Consider the following 24008-nt stretch of genomic DNA (forward strand, 5'->3'; position numbering starts at 1 on the left):
ATCATGCTCTTACAAAAATAATTTGTCATTCTATAACATCAGTCGGTACCACCAGAAGCTGACGTAAGCCTGCAGGATCGGAAAGAGATGAGCATGACGTATTAACAATAATGATAATAATGATATGATAATAATAATAATAATAATAATAATAATATTAATAAAAGTGGGATTTAGCAGTGGACATTCCACGAGGTGGCCCCTAATTCCTGGTCGAATTGTAATTTGGAATGTTGGTTTTCGTGGAGGGAGGAAAACCGGAGGATCCAGATGAGCCACGGAGGTGGGAGGCGAGCACTCTCGCCATCGGGAATCGAAATCTCATTTATTGCGCAATCATGGCAGTCATTTATAAAACGTTTGTATGAGTAGGAAAAGCGTCGTGAACGGTAGAGCGGAGGATTGCCGACATTTAGTTTGTGGCGACATAACCATCTTATGTTGTTCTAATCTCCGCATGTTTTCTAGGTGCCACAGAAATTATTGCTGGTGCGGTGGTTGGATCAGCTACCGCACTAGCTGTTGCTGTTGGAATAGTTGTTTTTTTCGTATGGAAGTCAAGAAGGCGTCATAGCAAGAAATCGAACGGTAAGAGTTGTATTACTGACAACACTGGGTCCCACGAAATGTATCGTGGGATTAGGCAACTAATGGTAAGGGCTGCTTGTGTGTTTATATAGCTTCATTTAAACACAAGGGAGGTAAGCACATTAAAAGCTCTCTTTTGCGTATAGATTATATAATATCCGTGAATGTAAAGCGTCACAACTGTGATTTCATGCTCTTATCTACACGTGTCACTATTTTTTCACGATTTTAATGATCGACTCAGACTTGCTACAAAACGTTTTCTAGAGTGAAAAACTATCGTCCATTTTCATGGTTTCTTCACATCTAGATTTTGTCACCAATGGGAACTGTTTGCAACTGTGAACTTGTCCTTTTGCTTTTCACATATATTATAGTAGTTAAGTTCATGTCACGAACTTCATCCAGACGTTAATTACCTTGAGCATCTTTGACTCAATACCTTTTAGACTACTCGCCATGTCTTTTAAGCGTGGGCAAAGTGGCTATGCGGGTGTTATGTTCTGCATGTCCAGTAAAGTAATTAAGTATTATCCTTACCAATAGCTTCTCTGCTCAAGCTCTGGCTATTTATGAAACCTGGTTTTATTTAAGCCAATAGCTCAGAGCAAAATGTGGCATGTTGTCGCTAATGCCTTGTAAATAATGTGCTCAAAGATGTATTTACATCCAGTTTTCAGTGCTTTTCAATCAGAACTAACCCTGATGTTCCATCCCTTTGGCAATTGAGATTTGCGGTAAAGATATCGATTTTTATGTATTTGAATTTTTCACTATCCTAGGACATATGGAAAATCAACGGAAGAAAGAGTAATTAGTAATGTAAGTGGTTTCTCTATTTCAACAGTTTATGGTACTGCTGTTCAATCAAATTTTCTCCTTCGAATTGTGGTGTTCTTAATCTAAGAAATGCGCTATTTCATTGGAGCTATCACTATGCAAAAGCTTTTCCAGTGGCAAACCCAATGTTAGTTTCTGTATCTTTAGACAAACGCTAACGAGCTGAACAAATAGAAAGTTTGATACGAACTTAGGTGATGTTGAAGATTAATTTCTTTAATTCTGTCTTTATGTATTTATCGTTGCTTGTGTTTGAGAACGGTTATGACCGCTAAAAGACTTAAAAGGCCTATTATTGTGTGCAGTGTATTGCGTTACATAGCGTTACCATTTTAAGGTCTTTTAAGGACATTTCCTATTACCTCAGTTATATTGTTTGTCATCTTTCCTAGTAAAATTACTCATCACGAGTATCGAATGGTAAATATAATATCTTAAACATTGAATAAAGGACGATTGAAGTAGAGCAATGAAAGGACTCACTTGATCTATGAATACTCTCTGTTGTGCAAGGCGACATCATACATGCCTCCATACATGTTCGATACACACCAATAGATGCTGGTGGAAAACGTGGTTTTTCGATCTAATAGGTTAAATTCTGTTTGTGACACCTTCTAACGGAAGAAAATAGTTAAGCAGGTCGAAATTACAACTTTTGTCTGAATTTTCCGTAGTCTCAAACACAGAATCGGAAAGTGAAAAGTTTCAGCCGAAATCACAGGAACATAGAGATTTCTCGGAATGACAGCGTCGCAAAACTCGACTGCTGTGACTGATGTGACCTTCCACCCAACGCATTGGAAAGCAAAAGAGAGCAAGCTATTATTAGTTGTTCACTCGTAAGGTGGCCGATGTAAATTCTGAGGCTTGCTTCAATGAGATGACCGGAGATGAGCTAACCGCGATGAACCGCAGGATAATCGCTGAATCGCTCTAACACCGTCTTGATTAGTATGAATTTTAACAGTTATGCCAGTTTGGCAATATTTTTCATAACTCCTGTTTTGTTCTGTTTTTTAACACGATATAAATATACTATCGGAGTGTTAGCTGTGTTTAACTCGTACATAAGCTTGCCATCTAACCGGCAACCAATCTAATCGAGCGTGAAAACCTTCAAAACTCAGACTGTTCATTTCGTTTTCTCGTTAAGAAGTTTCGTCTCTGTTCACGTTATTATAGAGCAAGTTATGGCGCTTGGCATGTTTACAAACCTTTGTTTGGTTCTTTTGTTGCTAGTTGCCGCGGCTCTCGTGTTCCGAAATTTCACAGCTTTAGCTCAGCACTGTGTTTTGTATGGTAATTCGGTGTTATCAGCTGAGTTAATAAATGCCTTTAAACTCTTTACGGTGGGCAATTTAAGTTAAGAATTCAGGTGATTACACCAAATTACCCTTACGTTACTCTGACGCCGACGCAGCCCCACAGCTTCCCACTTGACGCAATGTTTCATACTATAATAAAACACGCTCTTTCGATCAATGACGGCCCACGTTGTATCCGAACTTTCTTACGATTCTCTTTAATGCAGTAAGTTTCAAGGTGATGTTTCATGATCTACATGTACTTCATGTTAAGCAAAGCCGAATGAGATTGTGCAACAAAGAAAAAAAACACCTTCTTCTTTGTGCCGTTATCTTTGTTCAGGTAACCTTGCTCTCCAGCAGAAATAACTCCTGAGGTATACCTCATCAAAACCGTCATCTGGGTATCCTCCATTCTTTAGGCGTATTTTGAAACTCCGTACGCTTTTCATTAAACGTGAAGCGTGACGAATTCGTTCCTCAGAGGTGCAGCGCTTCTCCTTTTACGAATTCTTTATTTGCGCCTGATAGATGAAACGAATAAAAATTCGTCTATTGGAAGGTCTGTCTCCCTCTGTAGTGCGTTTGCACGTCAAGGGTCGATTACCAGTGAAATATCTTTCCTCTGGGAACGAAATTTCTGACTTTGATATTTATACAGCCGTCGGCGGTGAATGTGAATGCTGTCATTTGAAAGTAGATTCTCAGCAAGAATACAATTTGGATTCTTTAATTTCTTAATGTCGTCAGGTGCCTCCTACCAGTGAAATTGTCACGATGGAACGTCTGGAGTCGCGCAGGCCCGTTAACACTTTGTAACTGTAGAAGGATCGTCAACAAACAGTTAATCACCATTTCAGTTTACGTATTTACGCTATTCTCGCTGCAACAAAAGATGTTCAGTCGACTGCCGCAGGATGCAAATGACTTACTTTTCTTTTACGACCATGATGCAAAGTAACCAGAGTGCGCACATCACCTGGCTGATTATAATTTCAGATCAATCCATCCACAGCCAAAAAAAGAAAACCTGCAATTGATCGAAAATGAAATTTTTACTTTTTCCATTAATCCTTAAGAATGAAGTTATTTCGTGCAACTTTAATTTTTTGGCTTATCGCTATTTTGCGCGGAGTTTCAGGAAAAACAGGTAAGAGCTGGTATTAGACGGCTGAAAGATGTTTCAATGAAGTTAAGTTCGACAAGTTCTGCCACGCTACACGGCTCTTGTGCGAAAGCGATTCTAACTGCCGAGCCAAACAAAACTCATATTTTTATTTTTCCGTGATCGTGCTCTCGCCGGGTGTTACGATAATCGATTCTTACTTAACGTTCGTGCGACTCTAGCCAAACATTTAAACCGGAGTCGAAATTCTCCTACCACACTTTTGGAGCGTTAACTAGGCTACAAGACAAGGTCTGGAACTGAGGGACCGTGTTCTCACAACTTGCAAAGCGATGGACACGTATGCTAGTCAGCGATATTTCCAAGCAGCTAAGGACTTCTTTGGTGTTCCTGATGTTTTGAACAGATTTTTGAAGATAAGGAATGTTTCTTCTTCAGATGCAATATATTATGTCATTATCAGTTGTAATTATATTCCATTCAGCGTGACTGATAGTTTCGGTTTGGGAAAATGACTTCTAGTCAAGACATCACCGGTTGATGAGAATAGTGATTTAATAGAGCAATAGGCAGATTCGTATGGGCTTCTCTTATATCTTCTCTTGAAGTTGCCTGGTATGACTGCTCACTTTATCGTTCTTTCCGTAGCGTTTTCACTTCCTTTGATAAGCGCCGAAAATTAATATGAAAAATCACTTTCAACTCTTGTTTAAACCGGTTTTTTTTCACCTCTCTTTTGGACTATTCACGTTTCATGACTGTGCTCTAGCTGGAAATACACGAGTTACATGAATACACATGTTAACACGAAACACAACTATAAATTTTATTGATCTGTAAAAAGTTTCCATTTGCCCATCTGCTGGCAAATATTTGTAATATATTTTAATCCAATCATTTTCCACAGCTTGTTAACACCATTACGAAATAATTAGTCATGGAAATGGAAAATTGTGGCTCCAGTTCCCAAAGTTTTGATGATTTCGTATTGTCAGGGAAAAGGAACTGAGGATTTTAGCAGGCCAGCAGATTTAGGGAAACTGCACAGGGACTGTGACTTTTCTAGGCCTGGAAACTATCATTGTGAAGAGCCATACTTGTGCTTGGCAACTCATTCTTATTCTTATGAACTAGTTTTAGGAAGGGCACAATATTCATTACATAAATTTGATGCATAGGCTGCGCACAAAACTTCAATTTGACTACATTTGTTAAGCCAACACCAATCCCTAAACACAATAAAATGTTAATAGGGTTAGAGTAGAATTTAATGTACCTTACCTCTGCAATATTTCGTTTAATTATATTATATTACTGAGATCTAAGAAGATTCAAGGAATGTCAAATTTAGTTGAAAAATTAGAATCCAGCATAGACCGGATAAACAAGATTCTTAGAGAAAGAAATGTGTACTAATGAAAAGGCTAAGCAAAATTTCTTTCCACACCTGCCTGTACCTGTATGGCACGTAGTAATGTCAATCGAGGTCGCTACGATCTCGGTTTTAATGTTGAAAACACACGCGCATGCAGATTTCCTTTAAGTCTGTAGTTCAAACCTACAATGACTTCAAAACTTCGATGAACACCTCAAAAGGAGAACAAATAAATTTCAAGTTTCTATTTATTTAGTTCAGGTTAGGCAGGTAAAATGGAGTCAAACTTTGATGCGGTGACAGGATCAAGCAATCCTCACATCTAATTTATAAGGTTAGCCTACCTGGAACAGTAACCTTTCTGTAAGCATAAGACCAGGTTTGTATCAACAATGGGAAAATCACCCTCATTTACAAGAAAATAACGATCGGGAATCGATAGCAAACCACAGACTTGGGTCTGCCATTAATTTTAAACTTACGACAGTGCTTTAAAAAGAGCAATTTGCTTATTTAAAAAAGTGTAAGTGGGTAGGCTTTCCTTTCTTAATTTCAAAAATTCTCTCTACAAGCTTCCACTGACTATTCATTTCTGTTTGAGGATTTTCGTCTCTGTTCACGTTCTACTAACGTACACTACGGCGCTTGGTATGGTTAAAAACCTTTGTTTGGTTCCTCTGTTGCTATTTGCCGGCTTGCTTGCTCCGAAATTCCACTTTCAATTAACGAAAAAAACCTAGAGAGAAATCCGGGAAATGGTCGGACATGATGACGTGGCAGCCTTAGCTCAGCTCTATGTTTTATACTCTGAAAGAGCACGCCTTTTCAACCAATAACAGCGCGCGTTATATGCGAACTTAATATATATATATATATATATATATATATATATATATATATATAACAATCACTAATTTCGAGCTTTCAAACTTGTTTGACTCTTCTAATTTATTCATTTAAAGTAAACATTCAGATAGTCCTTCCATTAATCTTACCAAATTTAATTTGATCTATCACATATCAATTGTCTATGAAACGGACTTCCCTCTGAATATTAGTGTAACGCGCGACATTTCAGTAAATACTGCTTTCAGAGAGACGGTTTTGCTTTGCTCGTACTTTTTATTCATGCTTAGCGTTATGCGATAATAATCGCCATGATGTCCGACAATTTTAACAGACGCTCGTTGTTGTTTACTAGCCTTAATTGAGAAGAGTCGAGTACGGCGCCATGTTCACGGTGAGCGGATTTATGTTTAATATTGTTTGTAGTATATCGCTCAAAATTCCAGTTAATACTGCCTCAATGAGAAAAATGGTTTCGCTCAGTCGTACTTTTACATTTACTCTTACGAATTAAGTAAATTGAACGAATAAAATCGTTCGAACAGTAGCGGCGGTCTTGCTTACTTGTAAGCAAATGTTTTCCAGCTTGACATTAAGGGACTTGACGCAAACTCCATACGAATCAGATTTTGTTTACTTATCCTATGAACCCAAGTCAACCAGTTTTGCTGCTAGCCTCTAACCGTAACCTTTTATGACAACGATTGTGACCAAATCCTCACGTAAATATTTAGTTTGGCCATGAGCATTTGTAAGAACAGCATGCACTATTAAAAGGTTGAGCCAGGGTATTTAATGCAATCTACCTAACGTAGCATGTTGCATTGTGGAAAATACAGCAAAATTATCTAATCATGCATTTTTAAACAAAGGAAGTAAAGTTATAGACTCGCCTGCTTCAACTTTTGAGGGCTTAAGGTACAGAGAAATTAATATGGTAAAAAGTTACAGTTAATACAAAGTTGAAAGTTTGAAAGCTAAAATATGTGCATTACAATCGTGAAACCCCATGCATCCAAGCAAAAATAGGGTCAATTACCACCATAACTTCTCCCAAACATTCATGCTCACAGGAAATCATTAATTTTTGCCACTAGGTGGCACTGTAGTTACAGTAATTCTGTCAGGGACAAAAGCATTTTTCTTTTCAGTTACCTCATAGACCGAGAAGCCTGATTAAGATACACAATTTTCAGAACTTTATTTATGTCAACAGTTGTTAACCCCGAACACATAGCGTGGTCTGCCTGTGTTTTTATAAGAAAAAATCCGATCAATTTCCCACGTACTACTTTGCATGCTCTCATAAGACACGGTACAATAAGCCAATCAGAATCCTAAAGCTATGAAAAACGTCAAACCATCAAAGTTCACAATCTGAAACAGTCCGGGCTATAGACAGTTTTGTCTATACAATTTCCTTTGATATGACTGAGACAAGACCAAACCAATCTGACTATGTGACCGAGAGAAGATTGGGGCGATACTTTTCCTTGCTGGCTTTCTCGTGGCGGCTAAGTTGTGCTGCAAAGGAGACGACAGAACAGAATTAAAAATGTCAAGAGACATGTTTGACTTATTTATTTCTATATTTCTGTGCTGCAAATCTAATTTTCGACAAAAAAATTATATCCGTTTCTGGTGAGATGTCTAAACGAAACCCGTGGAAGGTGGGGGACCGATGAAATAACATACTTCAATCTTATCAGCAATTTCCGCATGAACGCTTAAAGGAAATGTCTCGTATTAGAAGTAGTTCTGCAACAATTTCAGTGAACACACATAGATCAGCTTTAAGCGCCGGTTGTTTGTTTGCTTGATTTGAAGGGCCCCCTCTAGCTTTTTCACACAAGGACAGTCTTGTTCACGATAAATTCTCCGCAAAGAAACTTTATTCAATGCTATCCCTTTCCAGTGAGATGTCTAAAAGACACCTCGTGGGAGGTAGCGACTGATGAAATACTCCTGGTTGTTATTGTTTTGAATGAAATTGAAAGTTCAGTTTTAAATAAACTCTCGTCAGACCGTCATACTGGACAGTCCTTTATCATAAAGTCGATAAACTGTTCTTAAAAAGTAGGTATGATTATCCATGAGCCAAGTCACAACAACAACGGCCGTGTACTCGGACTAAACCAACATGCCCTCGACCTCTGTTTTGATAAATGTAAATAACTTATATCGAGGTTTACCGTATTATTTTTCTTTTTTCAGAAAAAATCGGACATACTCAAATTTACATGATACTGATAGCAAGTGTGTCCTCAACCGTCCCAAATACGTCATTGCAGCTCAACTTTAAATTGTGATTTCTCCCACAGATTTCAACCGACGCCATTTAAACTGGTGTTGACGCAAAGTTCTCTCTGTGCTTTACTAAAATGTGGGGCTGGCCTAAGTTTTTAAAAATTGGACCGTGACACTATGTTTCATAGCGTCATGGTATAGACAAAACAATGTATGACCCGGACTGAGCAGTAGTTTACAAACTGAAATATTTCGCCAGGTCGAATCCAACAACATCTTTCCCTGAAGCTTTTTAATCTTAATGCAGTATCTGAAAGTAAAATGTTCAGCGAATACTGGCAGAATCGTGGCTCATAAAAACACTCAAGCTTTTTCACTTAACAATTAGAAAACAAACGACTCAAAGCGTGTGTTTTTTGACTGAAAGACAGCCGAATCACAGGAACATGAAGATTGTTTAGGATGAAAGCACTGTAAAATTTGGCTGCTGTGACTGAGATGGCCTGCCACTTGGGGCATCACAAAGGATATCACAGCAATCTCTTAGTGGTTCACTCGCAGTGCAACAGATGTAATTTATGAGGCTTGCTTCCTTACGATGTCACCGGAGATTGCCTTAATAAGCTATCCGTACGTGATAGGCCACAACATGGTGGCATTCGCTCTTACAACGTCATGTTTGACGAGATTTTATCAGCTATTCAAGTTTCGTTACATTTTTCATCATTCCTGTTGGGTTTTTTTTTGTTTTTGAACACGAAAATATTTCTACTGGACGAGTGTTAGCTACGTTTGAGTTTTGTTACCTTACGTAATCTTACAATCTAAATGAGCTTTAAAGCTTTAAAAACACCAACAATCATTAAGTTTTCTCTTTGGTGATTTTCGTCTCTGCTCACGTTATAATAGCGTTAATTAGTGCGCTTGGAATGTTTACAAACCTTTGTTTGGTTCTTCTATTGCTAATTGGCGGCTCGCTTATTCCAAAATTTTACTTTCAATTAACGAAAAAAGCTAGAGCCGAAGTCTGGGCCGATGGACGGACATTGTACAAATAGGCAGATGGCGTGACAGCTTTTGCTCAGCTCCGTGTTTTGTACTCTGATAAAATACGCTCTTTCAATCAATGACAGCGCGTTATATCCGAACTTTACTATAAAATAGTTAACATTCCTCTGCAGAGACTCTTTTGGAGGAACCGACCAGAACAGGCCTTTGGTACTGGAATATCTTTAAAGAAGGTGGAGGAGGAACAGGGGTGAGTTTCTTCATTTTGAGAACTTATGTCCTAAAAACCTCTCTGACATGTGTTATTAAACATCAACTTTGTCACTGTTAGGTTTATGTATACATATTTTGTAAAAGTAATCCCCAATTATCAAAGAAATTAAGGTAGAGGTTAATTAAAAAAATTTGGAAATGAAGCAAGCGATGGGCGGTTGAAATCCAAGTAAATGTGTGCAGGAAGATTTTGTGGGAGAAATATGAGCCCAGAAAAGCTAGCAAATGAACAGGTGATGTGCAGTAAGTGGTCTCAAGCCGCTACGTTACTCAAACCAAGGATAATTTCCCATGGATTCGGTCCAGTCATGTGTAGTATTTGAATTTAAAATAAGGCACATCTTGTATACAGAGAAAGTGAACTGAAGAAAATATAGTTACCTAGAATAAGAGAGTTTTGACTTATTTTGGGACCTATTATCATATCAATCAAGAAGTATATAAGCTACACTTTCTTTTATTTGTCATGTTATTTAAAAGAAATATTTTATAAGAGCAAACTTTTTTCATGTTTTCATACTCTCATCTAAACACTCGATTTCATTATTCCAAAGAGGTTAAAGCCTAAAGCATGAAACACCCAGGTTTTTGGTAAATATCGCATGAAAAAGCACATATGCTGTAAAACAATGCCATTTGGAGTTTATTTTAATATGTAATTTGATAATTAGATCTTTTTATTGATTCATGTTAAAGAAAGTTAAAGTATCAGCCTATCTGATAATGCTCCATGTTTGCCTAATATATGTGCAGAAATTTTCAGTACAGTGTACGTTCAGTACATGTATATTGTGTACAGACCATCACATTTGAAGTGAGTATATTACTCCTCTACGATAAGGCAATAATTGGGTTTTTATTCTCTTGCAGTGGAATCGTCCTTCAACTCAATATCAAGCTTACGCAGTCTGTGATATTGCAAACAAAAAAGAAACAAAGAACTGGTTAATAGCAGAGTTCATTAACATCAAGAATGCTAAACGACTCGATATTGAAGTGACCTATACCCTCCTTAACTGCCCCATAGCTAACGTGGGGCCATTCTGCAGAACAAACTTCTCTCTGTATTCTTATCATACTGATTACAAATTAAATCCAGATCCAACAAAACTAAATTTTAACAAAGAAACTGTTATAACTCCAAAAACTCTACCTGCGCCTGGGGAGCGCACAACAAACACATTTTATGGTTCAGTTTTAACAAAAACAAAAGGAATTTATCTAGCATTATTAGACCAAGGAGCTTGCTTGTTATTAAAAAAGTTTGTGTTGAGATATCATTTCTGCTCTGAAACGGTCGCTTTCAAAATGGTTAGATTTTCAAGAACAGTTGCCCCAGCAAACGACAGGAATTTAACCAAACAAGAAGGAGAATGTACAGATCCTAACTCGATTACGAAAAACAACAAAAAGTTGTTTGGCGTGTGTCTTAGTAATGGGGAGTGGAACATTACAGATAACTCAACCTGCCTTTGCAATTATGGTTATGAGTTGACGAATGGATCTTTCACATGCAAAGGTAAGTGCTGCACTTAAAACCTGGATTTGCCTCCGAAGCGTTAGGTCCAAAACAGATATAATCGTTCAAATGGATAAACATCTAAATGACCACTACATTTGATTATCGTTTAGTAAAAAGCGTACAGAAGGTTCGATGCATAACTTACATGAAAATGGACTGTTTGGTCGTACTTCACATGTTCATATAATTTCAATCGGTGGACGTAGTTAACTAAATAGTCAAGGACATAAGAACTGGAAAAGAAGACACCAGGACAAAGAACCTCTTTTTGCAGTTCGTATTCTCTTGGTTCTGAAGGAAAGGCATGTTGACGAAATGTCACATTGTTTCATTTTAGAGTGTCAGAGAGGCTTCTATAAGGATTCTGTTAGTAATTCAAAATGCGTGCCTTGTCCTGCAAATTCAGCATCTGATACTGGCAGAACTGGTTGCACGTGTAAAGAAGGTTACTACAGATCATCTAATCTGGCAGATTGTGAAGGTATACATGTATATATTAGTGTTTGGTCTTGTCCTAATCGTTGATTAACAAGAGTCCTAAAGCCTACAGAGGATCATTTCGATTTTGTCTGATAAAATTTCAAAAGGCTCAAAAGAACAAAAGGCTCTCCAATGTAACGTTCTACTTAATGTTTAAAACATCGATAGGGATATATGCGTAATTCCTTCCACCACTAACTCAACAACAGCATAGTCTGTTTTGGCTATGAGGGAAGTCTATTTCCTAGAATAATAAATTTGGAGCAAACAGAGATAAACAAGGAAGCGAAATCTTTCTGCCACCTCACCTAAAAGGACTTAACAAGAAACGGGTGGGTATGCGGGAAAAACAACGCCACTTGACAAAACACTGTTCACGCTACGAGAGAACTAAGAAAACTGAAACCTAGTACTATAACCGATAAAGAATAGACAAAGGTGTGTCGCGTAGCATGTGGCGATTAATCGCTTTGCGCAATAGCTCCCAAAAAGGGAATATTAACCAACGGTGCGGTCAATATGGCTCTATATTGACCGAGTTCTTTCTTTTTTGGTCTCGGTCCTGAAAACACAGATGGTCATGATATCCAATGGAGTCACAAAATATCAACAAGTCTACGTTCATTTGTGTCTAATTGCAGTGTCTTTTTATTCAAATGTACAGTCATGGAAAAAGCACTGATCAACATAACCATGGTCATCACCAGTGAAAGTTGTGCTGATGGGAAATACGACATATCTTCATTACTGAAGAGACTCAAGGAAGTGGTAACCATTTTGTTTAGAGCAATATTTCTATTTATATCTTTATTTCTTTCTTCTATTTCTGCCGTTGCAGATCATACAACTGCAATTTTAGTTTTTGTTGTCGTTCGATAATGGTTGGCCATAGAGACCTATTTTAATGAACTAAAAAATTCCAAACGAGCCTGTTCAGCGCTTGCATGGGCATGCCAGGAAGGTTTATAAAAGAGGTTTTTTATGACAAATTGGTAATATTCTTTAGTTTTTTTGTCAGTGAACATTTATATGTTTATCTGATTGTGTGTTGGTGTTTAAGGTGTTGGATGAACTCCTCGAACTCCTGTTCAGTTTCACTTTTCTATTCCTTCTTTAGATGGAAGAGGCTTTTGCATGGAGATTTGCAGGTTTCAAAAGTGTGCAGTTGAAAAGTAGCATCAGGTTTTTAAATTGCCTGTATCAGCAAATGAATTATAATTTTCCGGTTTCTAGGGCACTTTGCCTTCTAATGACCCTCGTTTTTTGTCTTAATCAAGGTGTGAAAGTACAACTTTTTACCTTACACTCATAATCGATTCCAAAGTAAAAGAGCAAGATGTTATAATAGTGCTTCGTGATGCTTCCAGAGATGGGAAGCTTGGAGACTTCACTGTGAGTGCTGTAAAAAGGACAAGATTGCAAATTGACTTCGAAACTGGAACTAATGAAGCAGACGCAATAACGGCACCCGGCAGTAAGCTTTAATCCTTCAATACAAACATTATAGTTGATTGGTAGCAGAAATTTTAGTTCATGATATGCTTCAATTGGAGTGGTTAATCATAAAATGAAATTTAATCACTTTCAAGAGAAACACACACACATTATGCACGCTGTACAAGTATGTTCAGTATCTAGTTGGAATATTCTTCTTGTTTATGGTATCCATGTTGATGTACTTGATTGTATCGACTTTTTAAACATCATACATACACATCTTAGGGTCATTCTTGCTATGAGTAATTATTGTAAATATAAGCTTTTAGATTTCTCCAGGCTGCTGAGTCATGCTGACTTGCATACCATAGAACTTTCCAGAACATTTCATCGAGTCACGCATTTATAATATAATTTTCTCCCTTCTGGAAGTAAATGTCGCATTTTGCCCGATTCGCTTATCTCAGCAGAATGTAAGAAATTTAACAACACAATTGTGACGAACTAGATCAGAAAGCAAAACATTTGGACTCAGGATCCAACGTAGATTACATTACTTTTAATTCTCACAACACATAGAGCACAGTTATGATAGAGAAATGATCGTGAAAGTGCCTGCACGTAAACTTATATGCTGCATACAGACTGCTTGAATCCTAGAAATGAGCCTCGAAGGGTAAAGAAAAAAACTTTTATCAAGCTAAGTAGTTAACAACTGTAGTGCAGCGTACACCAAAGAACTTTCATTCGTTTTGTTGGCTCGTATCTCAAATTGTTTTTAAAACATTTTTACGAATCGAATTTTTAAAACTTGTCAGGAATTAAATAAAAAGTTGTATGAGTAGCAAGAGGCATCATGACTAAAACGGTTAAGCGGAGGATTGCCATAATTTAGTTTAAGGAGGCATATATTTCATATGTTGTTCAACTCTTGTTTTTAAGGTGCCACAGGGATCACTGTTAGTGTAGTGGTTGGATCAATTGCCGCGCTGGCTGTTGCTGCTGGGATATTTGTCTTTTTCGTATGGAAGTGGAGAAAGAACTCAAATGGTAAGAGTAGTATTAATGTCAACAATAGCCCCCAAAAAAGTCGCGTAGTATCAAGCAACTGAAAACAGTTTATGTTTTTTATAGCCTCGTCTTAAAATAAGACAGGTTACTGGATTTCGAAACAGTTCTAATAAATCCCTTTAAAAAAATAGATTTTTGGTGTCCAGCACCGTTATAAAAGATGTCATGAAATTATTGGATCGATTACAAACTGAATACTCTAAACTTCTAAGGTTCCCTGAAACAAAGGTGGCAAATGTGCGATGAAAGAACATTCAAGAAAAAGCAACTAGATTCCACCGCAAAAAACACTGAACAAAAGAAGTACGAGAAAGTGTCCACATCAATTTTCAGTGTTTATGAAATACATGTCAGAAGACATTATTCTGCGTTGCCTTTGAATTGTTTGTTACTTTCTCTATCTTACTTTCTCTTTCTATACTTTTCGAGATGGTTTTCTTTGCTATCTTCTCACTGTACGTTTTTCATGTTTTTCATACTTTTTTCTTTTTTATCGTTTTAGAAACACGAAGAAGAGAGAGGTGAGATTTTTAGAAAGACAAAGAATCGTCCAATTTCGTGTCTTGTTTTTGATACCAGTTGTAAACTGCGTACAACTGTGAATTTCAAGCATGGATTATGATAGCTACGCTTAGAGAAAGAGCTTCATCTAGAGTCAATTTCCCAGAGCATCCGTAACGTGATTTCTTTAAAACTAGACGAGACACGAGACCTTTTGAGAATTGAGTATTCAGATATAATAATCTTTCCTGAGAGGCAGTCCACTCAATGAAAGGCACAGGTGCCTGGCTCTTAATGTTTATGAAACCTTTTTTGAGCCAATACAGCAGCGCAAAATGTGGCATGTTGTCACTAATCGTTTCATTACTAATACTTATGGAGTGCCTAGATTGTGCTTTCCCAGCTGTATAAATCGTCAACGTGCTTCTTCAATCGAAAATGTGATTTTCTTTTTATACTTTTTAGGACAGACAGAGATACAATTGAGGAAACAGGGGATGTTGTTGTAAGTCCCTGGAAGATTTTAACTCTCAACCTTATTGTGGTACAATACAGTATTTTTTTTTTTAAGAGGGCACGGTAACGAATCCTTCAATCTGATTGCTTCTTAAGGCAGTCCGGATTTTCCTACCTCTGCCAATGGGCACAGTAACGCTTTCGTGGATCGCGGAGTACATTCTTAGCTTCGTTGCAATTTTTTTCATAAATGTATGTTGTTTTAACGGATGAGCAGCATTTTTAAGCACAGACTTCTAAATTTATTAATTATTTGCTCCCTCGTTCTCAAATCAATTTGTTCGCTTGGATTACTGTTCCGAAGTTTGCATAGAAGTTTTCTAAATCACTGTTATCATTACGCAAATAGAAATTTTCGGTAAAGCCTAAATCATTAAGTTATCTCCTTTACTTTCTACTCGCTAAGACATTGTTCAGTTTATAGAGGATCTTCCCATAATTACAAGCACCTTAAGGTTTAAGGAAAAAATAAAAACGTCATATACAAGCCATGTTCGGTCCGTATTACTAATACAGAGGGCACAGGCTTTCCTCAGGAAAGCCTGTGCCCTCTGTCTTGACTGAGAGCTTGTGGATAACACATATGTACTTTGGCAGATATCGGTGATCTCAGTTTATGTCATTCTCCATTTCAATTGCGTAATTACTATACAAAAACACTTTAAATAACATCACTGGAGCTTTATTTTCTTTTTTGGCGCGATACGTTTTGTGTCTTTGGATAAAATGTGCTGTGTCGACAAAGTCATTTACATTTGATGAAATTATTTATTACCAGCGACAGTTTGTCTATTAGTCTTCACTTATTCCGTGTTCGTATCTGTACCACGCTCGCTCTGCACTAATATTATTTTATAAGATGCTTGTCAAGTACATTGTACAACTGATGGCAGAGACGATGCTCAACACCACCACAAATCAGAATGATCATCAGTGTAATCTGTAGGAAGCAGAAGAACAAAATTGAAAGTTTAATACGAGCCAGCACCTTTTCTTTTTTTTTTTATCTTTTACTAGCGCACTTCCAGTAACAACTCCCAAAGAATGGAAGATATTGTCATAAGTGGTCATGAAATTCCTACAGGACACAGCCAAAAAAAAATCAATATTTGATACGAGCTAGCACATTTTCTTTTTATATTTTTTATAAGTATAATGATGATATTATGCAACACATTCGCATGAAAATTGTTAACATGAACCACGGAATGAAAAAAAGGTAGATTTGAAAAAAATTTCCGCCGTAGCCCTAGCTAATGATTCCTTTTATTATTTCAAACTCAAAAGACTGGACTTGAGATGGCGGAAGCTTCTCAAAGCCACCAGTATATGGCATTGGATGAGGGGAATCGGTCACCGGCGAACTGTCCACAACCGAGCCAGTCTGTCACCGAATACACCAATGTTGAATGTTGGGAGATTCCTACAGAGCTTGTGACTCTAGAAAAGGTCGTTGGTGAAGGGGCTTTTGGTCAGGTTGTTAAGGCAACAGTCATAGGTCTCCAGGGGAAACCAACGAAAACGCTTGTGGCTGTTAAGATGTTGAAAGGTATCAAATACTTCAAATACTTAGATGTGCTTCAATGAAATTCCGAAGGTAACACTCCCCTGGAAAAACTTAATCTTAGGCAGGCAGTGTCAAAAGATTCAGCCGTCTTTTCAATTCTGAAGGTAGCAAGGCAAGCCCAATCTCCCCCCACAACCCCTCTTAAATGGGGAGAGTAGGGTTCATTTAGTAGTATATCTATTCTATCTATTCTTCAATCAGCAGTCAACTAAACGGGACCTCAGTTAGTTGAGCAGGATCGTGAGGTATCAAACATACCATGAATAAATATGGACGCGATCCTCGCAGTTATGAACACCATTTAAGTAGTAGTGAAAATAACGCCCGAAAAAAATTCAGGCCTGTACGGGCCTTATTTTCTCTTTTACTTAACTAGTGTTCATAACTGCGAGGATCGATTTCATATCCAGATCGTTTCCTCAAACGTAGTTCATATGTATAATTCTCATATATTTACAGTCATTTATAGACCATGAATGAGTTGACCAGACCTGCGAAATTGAGACATGACACGACGAGCTTCTCACGTGGTCTCAGCATGAAACTTGCTGGTGCAGCGCCCTCTGATATCAGAAGTCGCACAATCTTCTTACAAATTTATCAGAAGAAATGTCTTTTCCCGAAAGAAAATAACGACAGAGACGTTTATTTGTAGAGAATTAAATTCTCGCCAACAATCGACACTCCTCCCTCCCACCTTTTCAAAAGTAGCAAACCTCAAAGACTGTTTTTCCGAATTCAAATTGACATAAGGGTGGTCCCTTTCAACATTAAACCTCAGCGGGAAAAGGAAAAAATGTCTCTGCTAAGCGTATGCCGCTCAGCAATTGTTTGGTAGAAATCTTACGCTAATTAAATTCAATATCATTAGAGCATGGTGATACTGGTATAGCAGTGTAATGAAGGGTTTTGTTGTTATATTTGACGACTGAGATTGATGTTTGAAATTTATAGAAATTTATATTTACTTGCAGAGTATTACAGTCCCAATTCAGTCCGTATTTTTTAGCTTTGCACACGAGCTCCAAAGATAAACTTGTATAAGATATTTCACGACAATTACTATTTCATAACCTTGTGATTTTATATAGGATGTTCAATCACTAAACAACACGGAGCTCAAAGTTCGGAAGAAAATGTGCCACTTATTTTGATTCAGCAAGTCAGAGAATATCAACTGATATTTTCTGAGGTCCAGTTACTGATATTGTTTTTAAAGGTAATAGCTGTTGGGTGATCATCTTGCAGATCACGCTTCTGAGTCGGACAGGAAGGACTTGTTGTCCGAACTTCGATTGATGAAGGAACTCGATGCTCATCCTCATGTTATTAAACTTCTGGGATGTGTCACGAAATCTGGTAAATATGGAAAAGTGTAATTTAATCGCCTAAACAGCCAAAACAAAGAGCAGATCTATTGCTTAATATAGGCATATTTCCCTGTTTACCATGTTTTACAGGGCCATTGATGGTGTTGATTGAATACGTACCCTATGGAGATCTACTGGGATACCTCAGAAAGAGTCGTGGATTAAATGATACTTACTTCGAAGACCCGGATATTAAACCACAAAGTAATCTGACGTCAGAGCAGCTGATGAAGTTTGCGTGGCAAGTTGCCGATGGAATGTCGTATTTGTCATCGATACCAGTAAGTAGGAACGCAATCTCTAGTTACTAAACTGTTTCTTTGGCATATGTTGCTGAAATATGACATAAGTCATTACTTTTCATTCTTTTCGTTCAATTATTCTGGACCTCTCTTAATTGTCGTAGATTATCCATCGAGACCTTGCAGCTCGTAATGTGTTGGTTGGAAAAGGAGAAACGTGCAAAGTAACAGACTTTGGTATGGCCAGAGACGTCAAAGAGGAGAGCATTTATCAACGGAAGTCTAAGGTACCGAATTTGTTCTCTTAGCTAGAGATCTGTGAACAGTCTGCTGTGGGTGAAGTTGTACTTGTCCTTGATCATGATCTTTTCCTCAGTTTTGTCGATCAATTCTATGTGTTTTTAATTTAGGGACGTCTTCCCGTTAAATGGACTGCCATTGAGGCATTGCTGTACGGAAAATATTCTACAAAGAGTGATGTGTGAGTACAAGGGCTTCATAAGGTCCTTAAGCAAATTGGGTAAAGTGATTGGATGTCTAATGTATGTTATGCTTCGTATTTCTTAAAATTGATGTGGAGATGTGGAGGCATCCTATTAAGAAGGGGTGGTAATACCCTTTCTGGCTTTGAGTTATAAGTAACGGTCCAGGTCCCGCTCCTATTACAAGTCTAGTGTGCTTCCCACGGTGTTTTACCGAAGATATTTAATTCACCTTTTTTTTAAGAGTACGGACCAGAACGTTTATTTCCTTTAATGCATCTCGTTTGTTTTACAGATGGAGCTACGGAGTTCTCCTCTATGAGATCTTCACGATTGGTAGGTCGCGAGATTAATAACCAGACCATTAACTTTAGCGTCAACGTGTCAACAAAAGTGGCATTTGTGTTGACACGTGGTCATGAAGTAAGCATGGTGTACCATTCTCTGAGGAATTCAGTTTTGCCTTTGTGTTTTGTACCTGCCAGGCCACCTTAGATTGCCTCAGTCGCTGAACTTATTGGAAAAAACAAACAAACAAACAAACAAACTAGGAACAATGGTACAGGAATTATATTGTAAAAATATATTTACAAGTGTCAGGCCCTTGAAGTGTATCTAGAGTACCCGCTTTATTTTAGGTGGTTCACCGTATCCAGGGAAGGATGCAAAAAAAATGGCAAAGCTGCTAGAGAGGGGATACAGAATGCCTAAACCACAACATGTGGATGAGAAGTTGTATGGAAAGATTGTGTTGTTGTTGTTGTTTTCTTTGTACGTTCTTATAGCGGTAACATTTATTTGAAAAGTTCTTCTCGTGAAAGTTGCGCGTGCAGCTCAAAATTAAACCTGTTTTTCTTTCTGAATGAGTTTACTTAGGGGAAATATTGGAATGAGTCAATGATCACGAGTTTGTCTCTTGTGTTCATTAAAGAAAGGAACAAACTTTCCCACTGTATATTGCAACATTTTGTGCCTAACAACATCCTAACTGAGGGCAATAAGAACGTATACTGATGTATCCTTAACGTCTTTGTTTCAGGTATGACGTAATGACAAACTGTTGGAACGACGACCCTAACTTGAGACCATCTTTTGAAAATCTGAGGAAAGAACTCAAAGAAATGGAAAACCGGCACAAGGTAGATTTGTAGAGCTAATTTTGATCGTTTTAAGTTCCATCTGGCTTACGCAGGGTGACTTAAAAACGCAGAATATCGTCTACTTCAGGGTAGCAGATTCTGGGTATTATAGTTTATTATGAAAATTACGGAAGTTTCGAAGCTACTTTACCTAAATATGAGGTAACAATGATATAACAGGATTCCACCCAGTGTCCTTGCACAAGTTCCAAAGCTTGTTAACAAAACACGGAAGGGGAGTATGTTTTGTTCATAGAATGAAAACCCAAAGTAAATGCAAAGTTGTATTGAGTTAATACCAGTGTAGTGCTTCGAACCTTTCGTTTAGTCTCCAGAGAGGTACACTACAATATTCCTTAGCTTTTTCTTTATTCTTTTCTGATATCGAAATTTAGAATCTACCACTGTCAAATGCATGTAATAATTGTGTGACTACGAGGTGTTCGAGCGTTGCAGGTCTATTTTATTTTCGTTATTTCCAAGTATATTTTCATCATCAACGCGCTCTTTACGAAGGACGAAAAGTCAGTCAACACTTTTTTTTCTGCAGGGGCTGATAAACTTAAGCAATTACGACGATCGACTCTACGTTAATGTTGACGATCTTGCTGTGTAAGCGTATGCATTGTTATGGAGCAAAGGATTAAGTGATAAGTCTTGCAGCCCTAGGAGATCGTATGCTATTTTCTCTGTGTATTTGAAGTTAACCTTTCATCCTTTGTTAATACAAAACAAGCTGTCTAACAGCGAAGGGAGGAACAGTATAACTTTCTTTTAGTTTCATGTGTATCTTTTAGTATTTTTGTCTTGAAATGACACACGATTTATTAGAAATTTGTTACAAGTGATATAAATTAAAATTAATGTTTCAGACTAAATATTCATTCAGGAATTTATGAGAATAATAGTGTTTTTATGACATTTATTTGACGGCTGTTCTGTGAATTGCACTCTAAATCAAAAGATTGTTAATTAAGCTAATGATTGGATAAAGTCTTTTTCTTTTGTTATTTAACAATTTTTTTTCGCTGAAATTTTTTACGTCAGGTTGATAAATTTTTCTGTGTTGTACAGCATCGTAAAAATCAATAAATAGTTTCTGTTGGTGACCACGATGGGGCGTTGAAGTCTTGAGCGGCATCCACTGTTAGGGAACCCATTTCCACTTTGAACAAGGCAAGGGTGAATGGGTATTCTAGTTCGTGGCAAGAACAACTGGCCAAGATAACACTGATCGTTGCGTATAGAAAAATGCAACTGCATTGGAATATAGTTTCCATGAACATCAAGATGAAGCCGATGAGGAACACCAATTATAAGATAGCGGTCATTTTTGCTTATGCGAAGTCTCGGAACATCAGGAATACGTCATATTCTCTCTTTCAGCAAATTAACATCAGTTTTCGGGGAATTTATCAGAGAGTTTCGGCTAAAGTTACAACTACGATAAGGTTTTTTTTTAAAGTCCTATTTTCACACTGACCGAATCAGGAATGAGCGAACTTTCTGCTTTGAAGCAAGAGGATTTTTTTCCCTGCCCTTTTCGACTGTGTATAGAAAATCTAGAGCCCTGTAGTACATGTTAAAACGTGCCATGGGAGGAACACCTATTGTAAGATGACTACCGTTTCGTCTCGTTTGTACAGCCCAAACCAAGGCCGTAGATATTAATGAACCGCACAAACATCGTTGGCACGTTTGAAGTGTCACAAATAAGGAGTGGGTCAAGTGTACACCACACCTATGAGCTTTTACCCTTCCCTTACTTAGCATTTCAGCCCAGGCAGTGTGCGCACCCTGATTACGTTTCATTGTGGAAGCGTTATCAGAAAGTGAAAAGGCAGAAAGCGGCAGATTTTGACAAAACAATCCTTCAAAGTTAGGCTATATCTTTTTCTTTTAATCATAGTTTATCGTAATTTGACTCACACAGAATCGGAAGAAGTATGTTTTGTTCGTATTTGTCGCGTACTCAGTTGGAATTCAAGGACAAACGAAACGTTGTTTAGTATGGAATTGAGACCGGTTTTTCTAAGATCTAATTTGCTTTACGTCATAATTTGAAGCCTCTCAAAGATTTGGATGGCCATTTTAACCTAATTTAACAGCCCTGATCAAAACGCTCCGAAAACGCTTTCCAACAGTATTCGTGTTTTTATACGTGTTTTGTACGTGTTTTTATTAGCGCTAGTGTTTGAGACCGGTTAGGGCCGCTAAAGGCCTATTGTTATTGCGTTACGTAGCGTTACCGTTTTAAGGTGATTGTATGGTAAATATAGTACTGAATAAAGGACGGTTGAAGTAGAGCAATGAAAGGACTCACTTGATCTATGAATACTCTATATAGTGCAAGGCGACATCGCACATGACTCCATACACATCCAATGCACACCAATAGATTCCGATGGAAAACGTGGTTTTTAGATGGAATAGGCAAAATTCTATCCGTAACACCTTCCAACAGAAAAAAAATAATTCGGCTGGTGGAAATCAACACTTTTGCTCGATGTTTTTTAGTCTTTAATACAAAATCTCGAAGTGAAATGTTCAGTGAAATCTGGCCGAATTGAAAGACGCGAGTTTTTTCCACATAACAATTAGAAACTGGAACAGAGATTGCTCGCGATAAATGCGCTCGCGATAAAAGCGCCGTAAAACTCGGCTGTTGTGATGTGGCCTTCTGCCCAACGCATCGGAAAGGATAATAGAGCAAACTCTTAGTTGTTTACTCGAAGGGCGGCCGTTGTAATTTCTGAGACTTGCTTCACTCTGATGACCGGAGATCGCCAGAATCAGCTAGCCGCGACGGACCTCAGCATGATCGCTGAGTCTCTCTGACACCGTCATGATAACTAGGAATTTTAACAATTATGCCAGTTTGGCTATATTTTTTATCACTTCCGTTTTGTTCTGTGTCGTTTTTGAACACGAAACTATATATACTATCGGAGTGTTAGCTGTATTTGATGTTTATTACCGTACGTAACCTTGCAATTTAAACGGTAACCAATCTAAGCGATCATAAAAACCTTCAAAACTCGGACTATCCATTTCGTTTTCTCTTCGAGGATTTTTCTCTCTGCTCACGTTATAATAACGTAAGTGTGGCGCTCGGTATGTTTACAAACCTTTGTTTGGTTCTTCTGCTGCTCAGTACTTGACGGCTCGCGTGTTCCGTAGCACAGTTTGGCAAATGGCGTGACAGCTTCATCTCAGTTCTATGTTTTATACCCTGTTAGAGCACGCTCTTTCAATCAATGACAGCGCGCGTCATATCCGATCTTTGTAATAATTCTCATTAGTGCGATCAGTTTTAAGGTGATATTTCCTTATAAGGCCCGGGTCGCACTTGTGAAATTTCGTTCCAAATTGTGTTTGTTTTAGGTTAAAAATCTGTCATCATGTCACGTTTCCTAATGCGACCGGCTTTTCGCCAGTTTGGAAAAAATTGGAAAAACCGACCAAACTTCAGAGACGCCGTATTGCATGAGTGGGGCAGGCTGATTTTGAAAAAATCGAGAAAAACAAAGGAAGCCGCTTCCGGAGCTGTCATCGCTAATCGATTTGACCCATTGCAGGCTGATCCTAACTGTATCGGGGGGAACTTGTAATTGTTATTACGCACGTGCTTCGGAATGGAAGGACGATATCCATATTATTATCCGCCCGGATCTTTTCCTGTCGACTTCGGGTACTACAACCATCCCCAGGCTAGACCAGACTTGCAACTGCCAGGGCCTAGCGGTGTTTTGGCAGTCGGAGACCCAGCTAGCCGATCCATCAGTCCAACAACAACATCGAGCAATAGCCCGAGTGGTTCGACCGACGGAACTGTGAACGATGCCCTAGATGTGGAAGCGGAAGATGCTGCTCAGTCCAATAGAAAGCAGTACGATAAATGGACAAACGAAGAGCAGAAAGCACTTATAAACCTTTGGACTGATCGACATGAGCGTTTGGAAAGCAAAGACACGCGGAAGATTTTGGAAGAAATTGCTCGGGAGATTAATCGAAGGTTTGGTACCACTCGCTCTGGAGAGAAATGCCAGAAGAAAATATCTCATCGAGAAT

At 38.1% G+C, this 24008-nt stretch overlaps 1 protein-coding gene and 1 long non-coding RNA gene across 3 annotated transcripts; both read left to right on the top strand.

Moving 5' to 3' along the window:
• Positions 1–1370: 1370 nt before the first annotated feature.
• Positions 1371–10534, top strand: LOC131778472 (uncharacterized). Its single transcript, XR_009339706.2, has 3 exons — positions 1371–1410; positions 9511–9587; positions 10481–10534. It is a non-coding gene; the product is annotated as an uncharacterized lncRNA (long non-coding RNA).
• A 256-nt stretch (positions 10535–10790) lies between these two features.
• On the top strand, positions 10791–20973 carry LOC131778470 (fibroblast growth factor receptor 1). Of its 2 annotated transcripts, XM_059094884.2 has the most exons (17): positions 10791–11129; positions 11470–11613; positions 12277–12380; positions 12730–12794; positions 12890–13086; positions 13992–14099; positions 14623–14641; positions 15087–15126; positions 16425–16686; positions 17953–18063; positions 18165–18355; positions 18481–18603; positions 18727–18797; positions 19094–19134; positions 19437–19533; positions 19838–19937; positions 20488–20973. In XM_059094884.2, exons 1-17 carry the CDS (start codon positions 10919–10921, stop codon positions 20551–20553), a joined length of 1950 nt encoding a protein of 649 aa, XP_058950867.2. In that variant the 5' UTR covers positions 10791–10918; the 3' UTR covers positions 20554–20973. The 2 variants fall into 2 exon arrangements, 1 of the variants encoding a protein (XP_058950867.2); XR_010718043.1 differs by lacking the exon at positions 19437–19533 and having other exon boundaries at positions 20488–20533.
• The last annotated feature ends 3035 nt before the right edge of the window (positions 20974–24008 follow it).

Source organism: Pocillopora verrucosa, chromosome 6, assembly GCF_036669915.1.
Source record: "Pocillopora verrucosa isolate sample1 chromosome 6, ASM3666991v2, whole genome shotgun sequence".
In the NCBI taxonomy this organism is placed as follows: domain Eukaryota; kingdom Metazoa; phylum Cnidaria; class Anthozoa; order Scleractinia; family Pocilloporidae; genus Pocillopora; species Pocillopora verrucosa.